Raw genomic sequence first — 15546 nt, 5'->3', positions numbered from 1 at the left:
CCTCAGGTGATCAACTGAAGAATAGAAGCTTCCCCTGCCCCCCAAATGGGAAGCCCCGGCAGCAGTTTCTGTCAATAACAGGTGTTTCTGCTACCCTGCCTTTTGAAAAGTACACGGAAAAGAGACTGGTTCAAACAGCACGTTTTTTGTGATACGTATTTTACCACTAAAAAAAAAAGTGACGGAGCAGGGCTTTAGTTTACAACTTTGATGGTTACTCAGCGTGTGTGTGTTTAAAAGTGTAAACCCCCCACAATGAATTAGACCTAGTTTCTTAAATAAATAAAAATGGCTACATAAAATTATATATATATATTTCCCCCCCCCCCCCAGTTAACAGTCTTTTAGTCTTAGGTGCATGGACCAAACCCGAGATACAACCTTCCGTTTACTTCACTAAGTAGTATCGAAAATACTTTCCTCCTCCACTCTCTCCTTTGGGAAGCAGGAAGGCTAGTACGGCAGCTGTTAGGAACGAAGGCACAAGGCACAGGCAGAGCGGGGTAAACTGAGTCGTGGGGGATAGGCTGTCACTGGACCCTGCCCCAAGCAAGGAAGGTCCCAGATCACCCTTGAGTTCTCCCATCCCTCACAGTCATATCTTTTAAAGGCACATCCGGAAATGGTGCAACTCGGGGCTGGGGTAAGCTGCACACAGTTGCTATGCAGGGGTGAAGAGGTGAGGCTTCAAGACTCTGTGGCACAGAGCAATGAGGGTATCCTTGCCTTCTTCCACACTGAGGGAGAGTAGGGGAGCCCGGAACCCAGCCTGCTTCTGTGGAGGCATGGGGAGGGGCCGGCAAGACCAGGGCTGTGGTCAGTAGTGCAAGTACTTAAGAAGTCTTTGGTACTTGTGGGAGCAGCATCTCCCTTATGTATAAATGCTCCTGTAGCCCGCAAAGCTAGGACAAGTAAGCTCCTGTACACCATGGTCACTGGCCTGACTCCTCTCCCGGCACTGACCATCTGCTGCACAGGGGCACAAAGCAGAGGAAGTCTGAACTGCGGTGAAAATACAGATCTTAGAAAGGATTTTCTGAAGACAAACCTTGAAAGGTGAACTTCCCTCCCCAGTTCTACTGAGGAAGGTGAGAAACTCCTAGGCTTTCTTCCCAGGGAGTAAAGGATGGGTGCTTGTGGGGCCCTGGCAGAGAGCAGAAGGGAGAGGTTCTGAAGGTCCAAAGAGCTAGCTGCCCACCTCACAGGCCCCTGGGCTCCAGGACCAGCCAGTTCTCAGTGACCGTTTGCATGTCTTGGCCGCTCAGAGGCTCCCGCAGCCTCACCTTCACCTCCAGCTTCCCCCCAGTGGGTTTCCTTCCATCCAGGACCTGTGAGGACCGTGGAGAGGGAGGGGGCGATGGGTGGTGGGGAGCTTCACTCTTCTCACAGGAAAGGAGTAAGAGGAGCTAAGGCACCCCACAGGGTTAACAAAGGCCATCTGTTTCATGACAGCCCCTGCCCTCCTGCCATTTGGTGGTGGTGGTGTTTAGGTAAGTCTCATAAAAATATGTAACATAAAAATGCACATGAGCAGCAATGCTCTGACTCAAGTGGAAGTGGGAAACCTATAGCTCTGCCCCCCCCAGTGTCCCCTCAATCCTCATGGCAGCTCCCAGAACAAACACGGGCTTCAAGGAGCCGCCTGAAAACCGCTTAGCCCAGCTTCACTTCAGAGGTGGCCCAGAGAAGTGGATTTAAAGTCACACAGCCACTGCAGGGCAGAGCCAGGAGCAGGACCCAGGCCAAGGTTCCTGCCAACCCACCATACCGGCTCCCTCCTCTCATCAGCAGAGGAGGCAGCTGGAGGGCTAAGCAGTGCTAACAGGCCTGAGAAGTCTGATCACCCTCAAAGGAACCAATACAAACCAGGCTTCCCTAGGGAACAAGGCCCCCCAACAGGCAGGGATGCAGGTGCACCATGGTGGGAAAGACCCCAGCCTGAGAAGGCATCAGCAAGGGTCTGGTCCTCTCTCTGCCAGGAACATACTGTACGAGCTTATGTAACACCCTTCCCACTGGTTCTTAGTGTACTCATCTGTTACAGACAAGCTCTGCCTGCAAAATCCCATGGAAGCTTAAAGTGCTGTCTGGGGGCTGATGCCTAAGCACAGACTAGCTACATTCTGGTGGATCCCTGCTCCAGAAACACTTTATCAGCGTTATGTCAGGAGCTTGTTCCTCTTCATACGCTGCCAGACAGTTGCCCAACCATAACTCTGCCTTCAGAAACCTAGGAATCTGCATGTGCCAGGCTGGCAGCAGTAATCAGACCCCTTCGGGGCCCTCTAATCCACTTTCCCTGGAACTTGAGGGGGGACAAGGTATTCTAGAAAGAGTATGATCACTTCCTATCTAGGTGTGTCCGTGTGAGTTTCTCAGACCCTCTGAATCTCTTCATCTGTGAAATGGGGATACCACCTACTATATGGGACACTTAAGGATATTTTAAAATTAAATATTGGGCACAAAAAAACCTACAATAGGGACTGGTGTCCAATAAATGTTGGCTCTCCTCTAAGTCCTCTGGTATCCCCACCCTGAGCCCTACCTCCACAATCTCTCTGATCTCACACTCATTCTCCAGCCGCTCCAGCTTCAAGTGGGCTGTGCCGACCAGCTTGTCGCTTCTGAAGAAGGACCTGGGAAGCCAAGAGGCAGCAGAGGATTGGACTGGGCAGGGAGGCAGAAGTGAACTGGCTGAGCCCAGTGCAGAAAAAAATGAATAGTTACACCAGCAGCAGCGACAGAAACACCATTCCTTCTTCCCAGCCCACCTCGACAGTGTGACTGTAAGGGGACTCACCCTTTGTGGAAGATTTCAAACTTGATTCCTTTGCTTTGGATCACCCTCCTGAAGCCCCGGTGGTTTCGGTTGATGTTTAGTTTGAAGAGTTGATCAAATTCTGCAAGAGGGGGAGAAGGTAAGGAGGGGCTTGGCTCCCAGAGATTTCCTGAGGAAGTGGAATACGGAGGCCCAGGGCTGGCCTTCCTTCTGAATCTCTCTGCCTGCATTTCAGAGTGATTGCCACCAGTGGGTGATACAGTCTTAAGTGCTGGTCTTAAGAGTTTCTGTACTTACAGTTGGCAGTTAAGCACTCAACTACTAGCCTAAAAGTTGGAGGTTTGAACCCATCCAGGTGTGCCTCGGAAGACAGGCCTGGCAATCTGCTTCTGAAAGGTCCCAGCCTTAAAACCCTATGGAGCAGTTCTACTCTGCACACATGGGGTCGCTGTGAGGCAGCATCAACTCAGTGACAACCAACAACAGCTGACACAGATTATAACAAAGAGGGAAGGACTTGGAATTTGGAGTTAGGATTCCTGGGTTCAAGTCTCATTTCTACCACCTCCTTGCTACGAGACCCAAAGCAAGTCTTTACCTCTCTGAGCTTTAGTTTCCCCAGCTACGGGAGAGGACTGGTGATAAAAGAATAACTGTCTTTATCACTCAAGTTGAAAGGAACAAGTAAGATAACAGATGTGCAAACACTCTAGAAACACAAGTGCTGCACACACGTCAGAGAGTGAGAGAGGAAGGGTCCTCATGGACAGCCTCACCTGGAGAGTTTGTGTTCTTCACCACAGCTGTTTTGTGTTTTTGAGCCTGGTCCTAAGAGCAGTGAAAAGGGAGAGTTCAGGACAGCCTGGGGAAAAAAGAGACATACAGGGCCAGCGACTCTGGGCTACGTGAGTGTCAAGGGAAGGGGCCCCTTCAGGGAATGGACCTAAGGGTCTTCAGATCCCTCCCTACAACAGGCCTGGCCAGGGATGGGAAGAAATTGAGCACAGGGTCCTAGAACAGAAGATGGGGATTCAGAGCATCCCACCTCTATCTGAGCCTCACCGCGTTAGGGTAGTGGAACTCAAACCGCACAAAGGCATCCAAGTCATCAGGGGTCACTCCTGTGAGGGAGAAACAGAGTCAGAAGGAGTGGCCAGACGCCCAGTCCTTGATGTGGAGGGAGAGCCAGCGTCTCCACACTGGCTGGGGGTGGACTGTCTTGGCAAAAGTTTCCTGGAGTAAGATGGCCCTGGGGTTACCTGGAGGAACTGGGAGGTTCATTCCCCGGACAATGATCAGATGCATTTCTGTGCTGTTGAGTTCTGAGAAGATCCTATGGCCAAGAAGAAAGGAGGAAGAACCCAAGTGAAGGAGAGTGGTGGAACAAGGCCCTTCTTCCAGTGCCTGCCGTGGTGGTCAGGAAGAGAGTGGGCCCAGGGAAGAAATCCTTGCCTCAGCTACAAGTGGCTGTGCTGGTACTCAAACCTCAGTTTCCAAATCCCAGTCCAGAGATCTTTCTACACAACTGCACCAGCTCTGAGCAAGTCACAGGCAGTCCCCACATGCTACTCCTCAACACCCCCAGTGCCTACGGCAGGGCCAGGCCTTGGGAAGCTACACAGAAGGCCTAAGTCTCCAGCCCTGGCTCCCAGCCTCTTGCCAGTCCATAGATGGGCCTCCACCCAAGAGCTGCTATCCCTCTTAGGCTTTCACACCTTACAGTCTGGAATGTCTTCAACTCAAAATGGTGGCTGGGAGGGTCAAGGCCCTGGGCCTGGGCCAGCTGCAGGATCTCAAGCTGCTTTTTGCGGTCCTGCGCAAGCTTCTCAAACCTAACAGGGAGGGGTGCGCAGATTAGCATGGCAGGGCTCGTTTTCTGCTGCCCATCCCACAAGGCCACCTTAGCCCCAGCCCTTGCACTTACCGCGTAGTCTCAGCTACATTGCCCTGGTGCATGAACTGCTTGGAGAATAGCAGGCACTTCTGAAAATAGGGGCCCAGCATGACAACAGAGCTCAGACAGGACCTGCCTAGGTTGGCACTGAAGGCCCATCTTCTTAGAGGTTTAACCTTCCTCTGTAGCCTTCCCCTTTCCTCCCCCAAACACATATCCCAAGGGCACTGTTCCCAAGTCCTGTCACATTTTTCTGCCTAAGTTTTGCTGTTTCCTTTTCTGATAGCCTTTCCCCAAAATTCACGTGGCAACCTCCTATTCATCCTTCAAAACACAATTCAAACATCACCTCAGAAGACCTTCCAGAAGAGTAAGCAGCAGTTCATTCATATATATACACCTACTCCTCACTTACTATCTCATTATCTGACATTTCACATTTACAACAATAGTAAAAACTCTGTTCTGCGCATTAACGATGTACGTCTGGCACTAACGAACACTGTGGTGCGAGGCGACAGTAATGCTGGCTGTGATGGTTAAGGGTATGTGTCAACTTGGCTGGGTCGTGGTTCTCAGTGGTTTGGCAGTTATGTAATGATGTAGTCATCTTCCACTTTGTGATCTGATGTGGTCATCTTCCATTTTCACATTAACGCCAATTTTCACATAATGAACTGTTCTTTGGAACGTAACCATGTCGATAAGTGAAGAGTGGGTACACATGTATACATACATATGTATGTTTATACACACATATATATCTACGTATACGTTTCTACATGTGCTGCATAACAACCGTTCGGGAAACACTCGACCACATACACGTCCCTGGTCCCATAGGGTTATAGGAGAGTTCACAAATCCTGACTGGAAAATGGGACGTAGCAGATTCAGGCATATCACACTTGACAATCATGATGATCCTCAAAAGCAAAGAAAAAATTCTCCAAGCTGTTAAAGGATCAGCTTCACTGAAAGCTACAAAGCTAACAAAAATGAGAGGAACCTATATCAGATATGGAGAAATTGCTAATGACATGGATTGAGAACCAAACACAAAAGCAAATCCCTCTCAGGACTTGACTATCACTGCTAAGGCACAAAGCTTGTTCAAGATGCTTAAAGCAAAGCAAGACCAGACTATGATATTGAGTTTAGTGCTAGCTCTGGGTGGTTTAGGCACTTCAAACAATGTTTTTTGCTGCATAATATGACAGCGAGTGGTGAGTCTGCGAGTGCTGATGCAAAGGGCAGAAGAATTTTTTGAAACCTCAGATGAACTACTTGTAGAGGGAGGTTATCTGCCCCAGCACATTTTTAATATGGACAAAACCTCCTTACTCTGGAAGCAAAAGCCTGAAAAGATCTTCATCTGTAACAGGGTGTTCTCAGAACATCCAAATCACGTATTTCCCAGAATGTACTGTGGACATTAAGTGACGCATGACTGTGTATCTCTTTAACAGTTCCTGCTCCCATCTGCAAAATACCTCACCTTCCACTCTGTTGTGTGAACTCTGTAACCACCCTGAAAGAGGGGCATTACCATCCCATTTTGCAGATGAGGAAAATGTAGTTCAGAAGGGTAAGTGCCTTACCCAACCAGTAAGTCGAAAAGCTAGAATGTGAAACCAGGCCTACCTGGTCTGAGCCCTTTCCCCAAAACAGGCTATGGGCACTGAAAGGGGGAGAACAGACAAGAAACCTACTGACCTCATGCTGCTCCAGAAGCATTTTTTGTAGCTGGGCATACACCTCCTCAGCCTTCTGGGAGATTCGCAGGTCCTCGTGGTGGATGAGGATGAAGTCACCCTCCTCATCCGTCAAGGGTGAAGGCACCTGCCCAGGTCACAAGGCCCCTCAGGGGCCCCAAGAGTCAGATTACTCCTCTACTGAGCCCAACAAAGGCAGGAATTCCTTCTAAATGTTCTTCAGCTTCTACTAAACTCCAGTAATGGAAGCTCATTGCCTTCCATTCTATCCTAGGCTGCTGGAACACTCTATCCTCCACTGGTCTTGTCACCTCTGACCACAGACCGCCCACCTGCCCTTCCCTGGCCCCTCGTGGAGCCATGGGGTAGGCTCTTTCCCATGCTGCCAACACAGCCTGTTCAAATCCTGCCTCATCCAAGAAGCGGCCCCAGTTCAATCCTCTGCCTCCCACCCTGGTACCCACCTTCTCTGCCTGAGAAGCCCTGGTGCTTACACAGCTGGGACTCACCTTGGAGAGGCTGACAGGGCGGCCAGCCCGGGCCTGGAGGATCTGGGCCTCAAGGCCTTTGACCACCCGCAGATGGGCCTTGGCCTGCTCCAGGTTCTGGCCACGCTTGGCCTGTAGGGCTGCCCGCTGGTACTGTAGTTTCCGTGCCTCTAGCAGCACCAGCTGCTCCCTCACTAATGGGAAAGGACACTGGTTGGGGCCATGCCTGCTCCTCACCAGACCCTTCACTCCTCTTCTCCCCAACTCACCAGATGGACTCAGTGACTCCTTAGAACTCGAGGCCTTGGGCTCAGGCGGTGGCCGGGATGAAGGGACCAGAGGCTGTGCTGGCTTCTTTGCCACTGGGGCCTGGGCTGGGGGCTCATCCTGCAGGTCCCAGAAGGCTGTCACAGGGGGATCTGTTCCCTACCCTGGCCACAGCAGCTCCCAGACTAGGGCTCTTTTCCAAACACTGTACTGACTCTCTGTGTGACCCAAGATGAGTGGCCTTCCCTCTCTGGCCCCTAGAGAATCTCAGGGCTAGAAGCAGCTTTGAAAGCTCTCTGGTCTAAACTCCCTCAACAGGAAACAGCATGGTAATCAAGCCTGGGTTCAAGAGTCCAAAAGACCTTGGTTTGAATGCTAGCTCGGCTAACTCCTAGCTGCACCCCTTGGCCAAGATTTTCTCAAAGAATACCTACCTCACTGGGCTCATTAGTATGGACAGTGTCAAGCACAGGGGTCTGGATTTACCCTTTTTCCCCCACCAGCCCCTGGGTCTTGGGCTCTCAGCCAAACCTCGTCCTCCTCATCTTCCTCTGCTGGGGCTGTATCCTCTGACGTGGCCAGTTTCTGGGCAGCTGCTAGAGTAGCTGCCACCACATCCTCCGCAGTGCCCTTAGTGGGCCCCAGGCCAGGGATTGGGGGAAAGCCTGTGGAAGAGAGAGAGAGAGCTGGGAGGGGTGGAGTAGCCTCAGAGAAGCACCAGGCTGCTGAGGGCCCTGTCTGGGTCTTTCCTGGGCATGGCTGGGGGATGGCTTCCATAGGCTCAAGTGGATCATGAGGAATCACTTCCCTCTCCCTCCCTTCTTGCACAGAGACCTCCTCATAGAGCCCCAAGGCCAAGCCCCACTCACCTGGAGGAACAGGCAGCTCAGCAAAGTCAACCTTCCGTCCTGCTCGGTGTGCCCGAATAGCATCTTGATATTGCTGCAAGGGAGGGAAGGGAAGGCCTGAGGGTGGGCAGCAGTCAGCAGGCTCCATGCCCACCTGACACAGAAACAAGGAGAGGAAGACCGATGGAAAGACAGCTCTGGAGGGAAAAAGGCCGCAAGGCAACAAGAGTTAGGAGGGCGAGACAGACAGACACACCAAGACAGACTCAGAAGACCAGGGCCTGTTGAGGGAGCACAGAGACAGAGAGCAGTCAGCCAGGGAGAGCTCGGCACGGCATGGGGCCGCACGGCTGCTGCCCACCTTGGCGATGCGCTCATGCATCCGGGCCTTGCGCTCATCCCCATTGCCCCGGGCCTGGATGCCTGCCTCCCGGTACTTGTTCAGCCTCTGCTGCAGGGCGTCCAGCACTGTCTGCGGCTCTGCAGGGGCCGCTTGAACGAGAGAGGGAGATGGCATCGGCTCTGCCTGCCCCTCCCCAGCCCCCACCTGATGGTCCCTCCATCCTGCCCTACCTGGGGTTGCTGGCGCCTCAGGGGCCATCACTGGCTGTACTCGCTCCACTCCTGGGGGTACGACTACAGGTGCTGTGGGGGCCTTGGAGGCCTGTGGCTTCAGGTCTGGAGGACCCAAAGCAGAGATGTAGGTGGGGGGCCCTGGCCAGCCCCAGCCCTGATACTCCTCCCCAACCTCAACCCAACATACTCCCCACCACCCCCATACTGACCCTCAGGTGCTGGGGGCATGGCACTCAGGTCCACAGGCTGCCCCCTCTCCAAGGCCTCCAGGACTGCACCAAATCTCTACAGTAGGAAGAAAAGCGGGTGTGCGTGTAAGCCAGGGATCCCCGAGAGCCTGGCTGAAAGCAACGCCCCCTCAGGCCAGTCTCACTCAAGCCTGCTCTAGGTGTGTGACCTTTAGCAGGTCACTGCCTCTCTCTGGGCCTCAGTTTACCCATCTGTGAAACGAGGGGTGGGACACGGGGCCTCTGAGCCAGACGCCATACCTTCCCAATCCTCATGAGCTCTCGGGCATGATCCAGATCTCCAGCCCGTTTGGCACTGAGGGCAGCCACCTTGTACTCTCGCTGTCGGGCTGACAGCAGAGCCCGCTGGTCTGGATCTGAATCCAGTGGGGCAAAAATGCCAGGGCTTCCCAGAGGGCTTGTCTCAGGCTGGGATGAGATGTCTGTGGGGAAACAGAAAGCTCACAGAGAGAGCATAAGGGCCAAAGAAGAAGGTGCACACCTTGGGTCCCAGCGCCCACATGCCTGGTCGGCCTGAGGGCCTCTTCAGTGAAGGGGCAATGAGGAAGAAGGACAGTAGTGTGAGGGGAGGCAGGCCACGGGTCCTGGCCCTGGGAATCATGACAGGATTTGAGTGTCTCCAGATACCTGGCTCCACGGCTGGGGGCCCTGGGGGATCTGCCTCAGGGTTCCTGCTGGCTGCTTCCTGGGAGGCAGGAGGCCTCTTGCCCAAGGCGACTGGAGGCGGGATCTCATCTTCATTGATCTTCCTGCCTTTCCTCACAGCAGACAGCTGGGATTCCAAAGTCTGAGGGAGAGGAACTAGTCCAGAAACCCAGCCAGCTGTCTCAGCCTGAACCCTGCTTCAAGACAGGCCAGGGATCCATCACCTCCACCGGGCTGGTGGAGAAGCCTTCACTCCGTTGGCCCAACCTTTTCCAGCTGCCTCACCCACTGCCCCTGCCCCACCACCCAGCCCTGCTCCTCAGCAGGGCTCACCCACCTTGAGGCCACGCTCACAGCGCCTCGCCTTGGCTGCTTCCCCTGCCTCCTTGGCACTGGCTGCTGCTGCCCGGTAGTTGTGGATCCGCTCCTCCAGCAGGGCCTGCAGCCCCTCAGGCCTTTCAGCCTGCAGACACTTCACTCAGGGCTAGCTAGGCTCTTGCTGCTCCCTCCCTGCCAGGAAACTGCCCCAGAAGATGGAGCTCTGGGACTCAAGGGGAAGGAAAGGCCTAAAAGCCTCAAGGTGGGAAGCAAAGACTCACTGAAGAGACCAGAGGCCATGTCAGAGGCAAACACACAGGCCCAGACAATTGGTGGAGGCAGGGAATGGCTGAGGAGGGTGGTCTGGGAGAACAGAGAGACCTTTGAGGCCAGCCAGCCACCAAGGAGTTTTCTTATTGGGTTTCTGCTTGGGACAGCTGCTGGAGGGGGCCCTGGGAGGGGCTACTCCAGCCTGGACATGCAACCCACGCACCATGCATGCTCCCCGTGGACAGTGAGGGGCACCAGAGGCACACAGGACCCCTACCTGAGCTGCTGGGACTGGTGCTGTTAGGAGGGCTGTCGGCACTGGAGGGTCAACACTTTCCTGCCCCTTCTCCTCCTCAGGGCCGCCTGGGCTGGCTGCCTCGTCGCCATCCAGGGTCCCAGCCTCCTCCTCCTCTGTACCCAAGACCTCCTGCAGCTCAGTCTGGGGAGACAAGTCCCAGGACCTTGGGGGCCTCCTGGCCATGCCCACGATAGGATGTGAGAGTAAAGGGCTCTCACCCCCAGCAATATTTCCCAGCGTCAGCTGCTGTGCTTGCAAGTTGCCCTCCCAAACACTTCTTTAATCTGACCAAGAACAGCCCTGAAAACAGTGATGACTACAAATCTAAGACTCCCCGCTGCAGAGCTTGGACCAGGGGTCAAAGGAGACCAGTCTCACACTGTTCAGTTAGGAAAACGGAGGTCCGGGAAGGGCAAGGCACTCACTCCAAGGCCAAGCACACAGAGGGACAAACCCCAGCCTTTTCTCCACACCCCTCCCCCACCAGGCCCGAGGCTGACCACAGGAGCTCTTGGCCACCAGCATGGCAGGACGCACCAGAAGGTCTGCATCCTCCTCCAGCCCTTCCTCCTCCTCCTCCTCCTCCACATCCTGCATACAGTCTGCCGCCAACTTCTCGATGTGGGCCATGGGCAGGGGGGCTGGGGGAAGAGGGTCACAGAAGGTCAGGGTAACACAGGGAAGGTGCAGGATGAGTAAAGAAGGGTCTTCAATCCACTGGGCTGGGCAAACACACACAGGAAGAAATCCACTCTCATGCTCACAACCGAAGTCCCACCTGGAAAACTCCTGCTCATCCTTTATGACCCAGCTGAAAAGACCCCCACCAGGGAAACCTTCCTGGACTGCTCCCTTCTTTGCATTGCCTGTACTATTATTCACAGACATATCCACCCATCCCCCCAACCACACCTTTCACATCTGTAAAGACTTTCTTTTAAAATAAATTTGAACTTCACAACAATTCTGCAAGATAGGTACTACTATCCCCATTTCATATACGACTAAACTGAAAACTACTAACTACTTTACCAACATCACAATCCGTTTAAGTGGCAAAGCCAGGATTCAAACCCAGGCTCATCTTACACCAGACCGGGGTTAGACGGAGAGACAGGAGAGCGCCCAGTGGTTCTCCCAGACCAGGGAGCCTTTCCAGGTCCTCCCATTGTCCTCAGCTCAGAGCCACAGGGGAAGGGGATGGTTCTCTCTGAGGGGTTCCCGGAGAAGTGAGGAAGATCTAGGCCCCTTGATGCTTCCAGGCTGTGAGGGGTGACTCCACTTATCCATTCATTCAACAGTTTCTGTGCACTCACTATGTGCCCAATTCAGTCCTTGCTAACTGAGCCCCCCTCAACAGCAGGCCCTGGTTAGGACTAAGCAGGGAGACACATCAGCTAGTCTTTCTGAGAATCAGATTTGTCCCCGGTGGGGAGGGGCAGTGTAGAGAGGGAGTGCGTGAGCAGGGCCAGACGGCCTCTGGGTGGGAGTGCTGCAGGGGGCCATGGGCATCAGAAGGACAGGTGACGTGGCTGGCTCCTCCACCACCAAGCCCAGCCCAGTGTTACAAACTCACCCTGCCCCTTCAGTGCTGGCTTCCTGCCTGGTGTCCCTTTCTCTCCAGTGAGGGCCAGCAGCTCCGCCTCCAGGTCCCTGTCATCTTCGGCCTCTTCCATTCCCAGCAGCATGTCCTCAGGGTTGAACTCCACAAAGAGCCCCAGCTGAGGGCAGAGAGGGGTTCTTAGGAAGCACACAATGAGGCAGAGGCAGGGCCCAGCCCCAGAGCCCAATTCAGGGATCCTGATGGTGAAAGCCCATTGTGCAGAAAAGGAAACTGAGGCCTGAGATACTACCCCTGAGGACACTTATCTCCTGGAGACCCCACAAAGATCCTAATAGATAACAGTATCATTATTACAACTAATAACAATAGCAATGGCTGCCAGACATTCACTCAGCACTCCACATGATTATCTTGATTAATTCTCAACAACTCTGAGTGGCAGGTCCTATCTTCACCTCCATGTACAGATGAACCCAAGACAGTCTGCTGAGTGGCAGAGCCAGAATTTAAAATAAGGTCTTTGTGACTTGAGTTCAAACCCTTTACACTACCACCTCCCTTACCTGCCTCCTTTAAGACAATAAAAACAGACAAAGAAGGCTGAGGGCTTGGGCCCAGGAAAATAAAGGCAGAAACTGAGAAGGCAGACCTGCTTATTCTCCCACATGGGCCATGTCTCTGTCCCTAGCCCCTGGCCACAGTCCTCAAGTCCTGACATCCTTGCTGGCATGCAAAGCTGTGGCCCTAAATGAGAAACCCATAGAGCACTGAGGCCCCATGAGAATATCCTAGACTTTGGTGGCTCCTGAACCCTTCAGGTCACTCATACAGACGTGGTCCGTGCAGGAGGCGGCCTGGGTTGAAGGTGTGCCACCCCTCACTGTGAATTCAGGCCTCATCTCCCACCTGTGTGTGGCAGGGGTTAGTCAGAGGGTCTCTAAGGGCTCTGCCAACTCCATGAGGCACAGCTCAAAGTCTCCTGACTAATGGGGAAACCACACTGGCGACCCAGTTTGCCCAAGCTCTGTCTAGAGACCCCTCTCCCCCCAGTGGCCCAGGGGTGAAGGAAGCTAGATCCATACCTGCTTGGCAGCTGCCACACCCTGGCCACCGGCCTGAGGACCCTTCCGACGTCTTGGGCCCGGCATCTTGGCAGCTTAGCTGCTTATCTGCTGGGGGTGGAAGACAGACTCAGACTGGAGCAGCCTTCAAGCCCTGCCCCCAACAGTGCTACCTGTGGTAAGGTGTGATTAGTAAACTCCCACCTCACAGAGAAAGAAGACAACGCTTAACACGAGGGGATGGAATACTCATGTCGGAATTATAGCACCAAAAGAGTATGAGGAGATGGAAAGGGATGGGGACAGCCTGGTAATGGGTGGGCGTGGACACAACATGAGGTTTCTGAACTAAGTGAGGAACATGGATTAGACCTAGAGAAGTTGGATGCGGAGGGGCCTAGGAAGGCAGATTCAGAGAAGTAACTCTAGGTACAGGCTGGACAGGAGGCTGGTGTCATGGATTGAACTGTGTCCCCCCAAAATATGTGTCAACTTGGTTAGGCCGTGATTCCCAGTACTGTGTAGTTGTCCTCCATTTTGTGATTTTCCTATGTGTTATAAATCATAATCTCTGCCTGTGGTTAAAGAGGATTAGGGTGGGACATAACACACCTGCTCAGGTCACATCCCTGAACCACTGGGGTGTGGCGTGCACCACCTTTTATCTTACAAGAGACAAAAGGAAAGGAAAGCAAGGAGAGAGCGGGGAACCCCACAGAACCAAGAAAGCAATGCGGGGAGCAGAGTGCGTCCTTTGGACCTGAGGATCTGCACAGAGAAGCTCCCAGACCAAGGGAAGACTGACGACACGGACCTTCCTCCAGAGCTGCCAGAAAAAGCGTTCTAGAGGACGCTAAGACACTGAGTAAGATTCAGAAAAGGTCTAGAGTAGCACTGTCCAACATGGTAGACACAGGTAGCTATTTAAGTTTAAATTTCAATTAATTATAATTAAGTACAATTAAAAGCCCTAGTTCCTAAGTCATCCTAGACATTTCCGGTGCTCAAGAGCCATGTGTGGCTCCAGCACACATACAAAACATATTTATCATCACAGGAAGTCCTACTGGATAGCACTGCTCTAGAGAAACCTGACTCAGCAGTCTCACTCCCTCAGAGGTCTCACAACCACTCATAGGACCTACTATGTGTCAGTCCCTGGCTGGGCACTGGGGGTGCAGAAATGAGCCGACACGCGCTCAGCCCTCAAGGTACAGCTGCATGATGGAGGCAGACACAGGAACACACAACCACCACAGAGGGCTGTTCCAGGGCTGTGGGTGCCCTGAGGCAGCACAGGCAGAAAAGGCTTCTTGGAGGACGTGATGCCTGTGTTGAATCATGAAGAAGCTGGGGGCAAGGAAAGGGTATAGGATTCCAAGCAAAGGGAATAACCTGATAAATGTTCTGAGGTGAGAGAGGGCTTCGCCCGCACAAACAAACGGAAGACCAATTTGGTGTTTCCGGGATAAACAGAGACAAGAAATGGTACAAGAGAAGCTGGAAATGTGAGCGGGGGGCGGGGGCAAAACAAACAAAAACAATCTTTAAGCCTAAAGGAGTTTGGACATTACTCCGAGAGCAAAGGGGCGAGAAATGACAGATCAAGCCGGCCTTTCAGAAGCATCCCTCTAGCTGTGCAAGGGAAGGTGCACAGGACGGAGGAGGGGTCACGAAGACAGGGAGCCTGCTCCATATCGAGCATCTTGCAACAGTCCAGGCGACAGAGGCGAGCTGATGGGGAGTGGGGGTGGTGGAGTTAAGTGGCTGATTGGAGTTAAGAGGTCAAATCAACAGGGCTCTGAGCTTAACTGGATGTGGGTGTTCGGAAGGGTGAGTTCAGGTGTCAGACTTGGGTGAATGGCAGGCCAGTCAATTGAGATGGGACACGGAGTGGCCGGGCTCAGGGAAAGAACGAGGTCAGAATCAGACACGCCAAGTATGCGCACGGGGGGACACTGGGCTGGGGGCATCGATGCTGGACTGGGGCCTGGGGTGAGGAGAAAGGTGGGCAACCGAGTCCACAGGTAGGGAGAAGCCGGGGCCCGCACCTTCCTGCGGCTGGACCCGCCGCCCAACCTCCGGTCTGCCCCCATCTTCCCCGCTGTCCCCAGATCTCCCCTCGCCGGGGGGCGGGTACGTGACATACCTCGCGGCGGATCCGAAATCGAACCGGGCCTTCTCTTGCCCGGCACCGCCCTGGGTTCCCGCCGGCCCCGGGCGGCAGCGGAGGTAGGAAGCGCCCGCCCGGGAGGCTGTTCGCGGCCTAACACGTGATTCCACGGGCCGGGCATCGCGCAGTGCGCATGCGCCGAACGAAGTGGGCGGAGCGTTCCGACAGGTGATTCGAAGAGTGGCCTTCCCAGTGCGCAAGCTCATCCAAGCAGGTAGCGCAGCGCACGGTAGAGGAGCTACGGGTAGCTTCCTCTGGGCGTCCAGCTTTTTACGCAAATACTGTAGGTAGTTCTCCTCCCCTCCCCCCTAACATATTTCCATTTACAACTTCCCGCCTCCCTCCCAGCCCGAGGCTCCTAGCCGCAAGTACTCCCGGCCTAGCCCTGTTGACTCGGGG

General features: G+C 53.8%; 1 protein-coding gene across 4 annotated transcripts; it reads right to left on the bottom strand.

Annotated features, from left to right (window-relative positions):
• Window positions 1–331: 331 nt before the first annotated feature.
• Window positions 332–15237, bottom strand: CC2D1B (coiled-coil and C2 domain containing 1B). 4 transcript variants are annotated; one of them, XM_023727072.1, is made up of 24 exons: window positions 15124–15237; window positions 12996–13082; window positions 11926–12070; window positions 10887–10990; window positions 10329–10490; window positions 9801–9926; window positions 9446–9605; window positions 9059–9240; window positions 8780–8855; window positions 8568–8672; window positions 8356–8486; window positions 8016–8088; window positions 7678–7811; window positions 6901–7266; window positions 6393–6518; window positions 4707–4765; window positions 4498–4614; window positions 4042–4115; window positions 3845–3903; window positions 3559–3610; window positions 2804–2903; window positions 2549–2639; window positions 1199–1328; window positions 332–465 (listed from the first exon to the last, which is right to left on the bottom strand). In XM_023727072.1, exons 2-23 carry the CDS (start codon window positions 13059–13061, stop codon window positions 1200–1202), a joined length of 2637 nt encoding a protein of 878 aa, XP_023582840.1. In that variant the 5' UTR covers window positions 13062–13082; window positions 15124–15237; the 3' UTR covers window positions 332–465; window position 1199. The 4 variants fall into 4 exon arrangements, with proteins under 4 accessions (XP_023582840.1, XP_023582839.1, XP_023582842.1 ...); XM_023727071.1 differs by having other exon boundaries at window positions 12996–13085; window positions 15124–15211; XM_023727073.1 differs by lacking the exon at window positions 332–465 and having other exon boundaries at window positions 1200–1328; window positions 6901–7073; window positions 7149–7266; window positions 12996–13085; window positions 15124–15211.
• Window positions 15238–15546: the final 309 nt, after the last annotated feature.

This window comes from Trichechus manatus, unplaced genomic scaffold (genome assembly GCF_000243295.1).
Source record: "Trichechus manatus latirostris isolate Lorelei unplaced genomic scaffold, TriManLat1.0 scaffold00015, whole genome shotgun sequence".
NCBI lineage: Eukaryota > Metazoa > Chordata > Mammalia > Sirenia > Trichechidae > Trichechus > Trichechus manatus.
The sequence above is the reverse complement of the archived record's forward strand: the minus strand, read 5'-3'. Positions and strand labels throughout refer to the sequence as shown.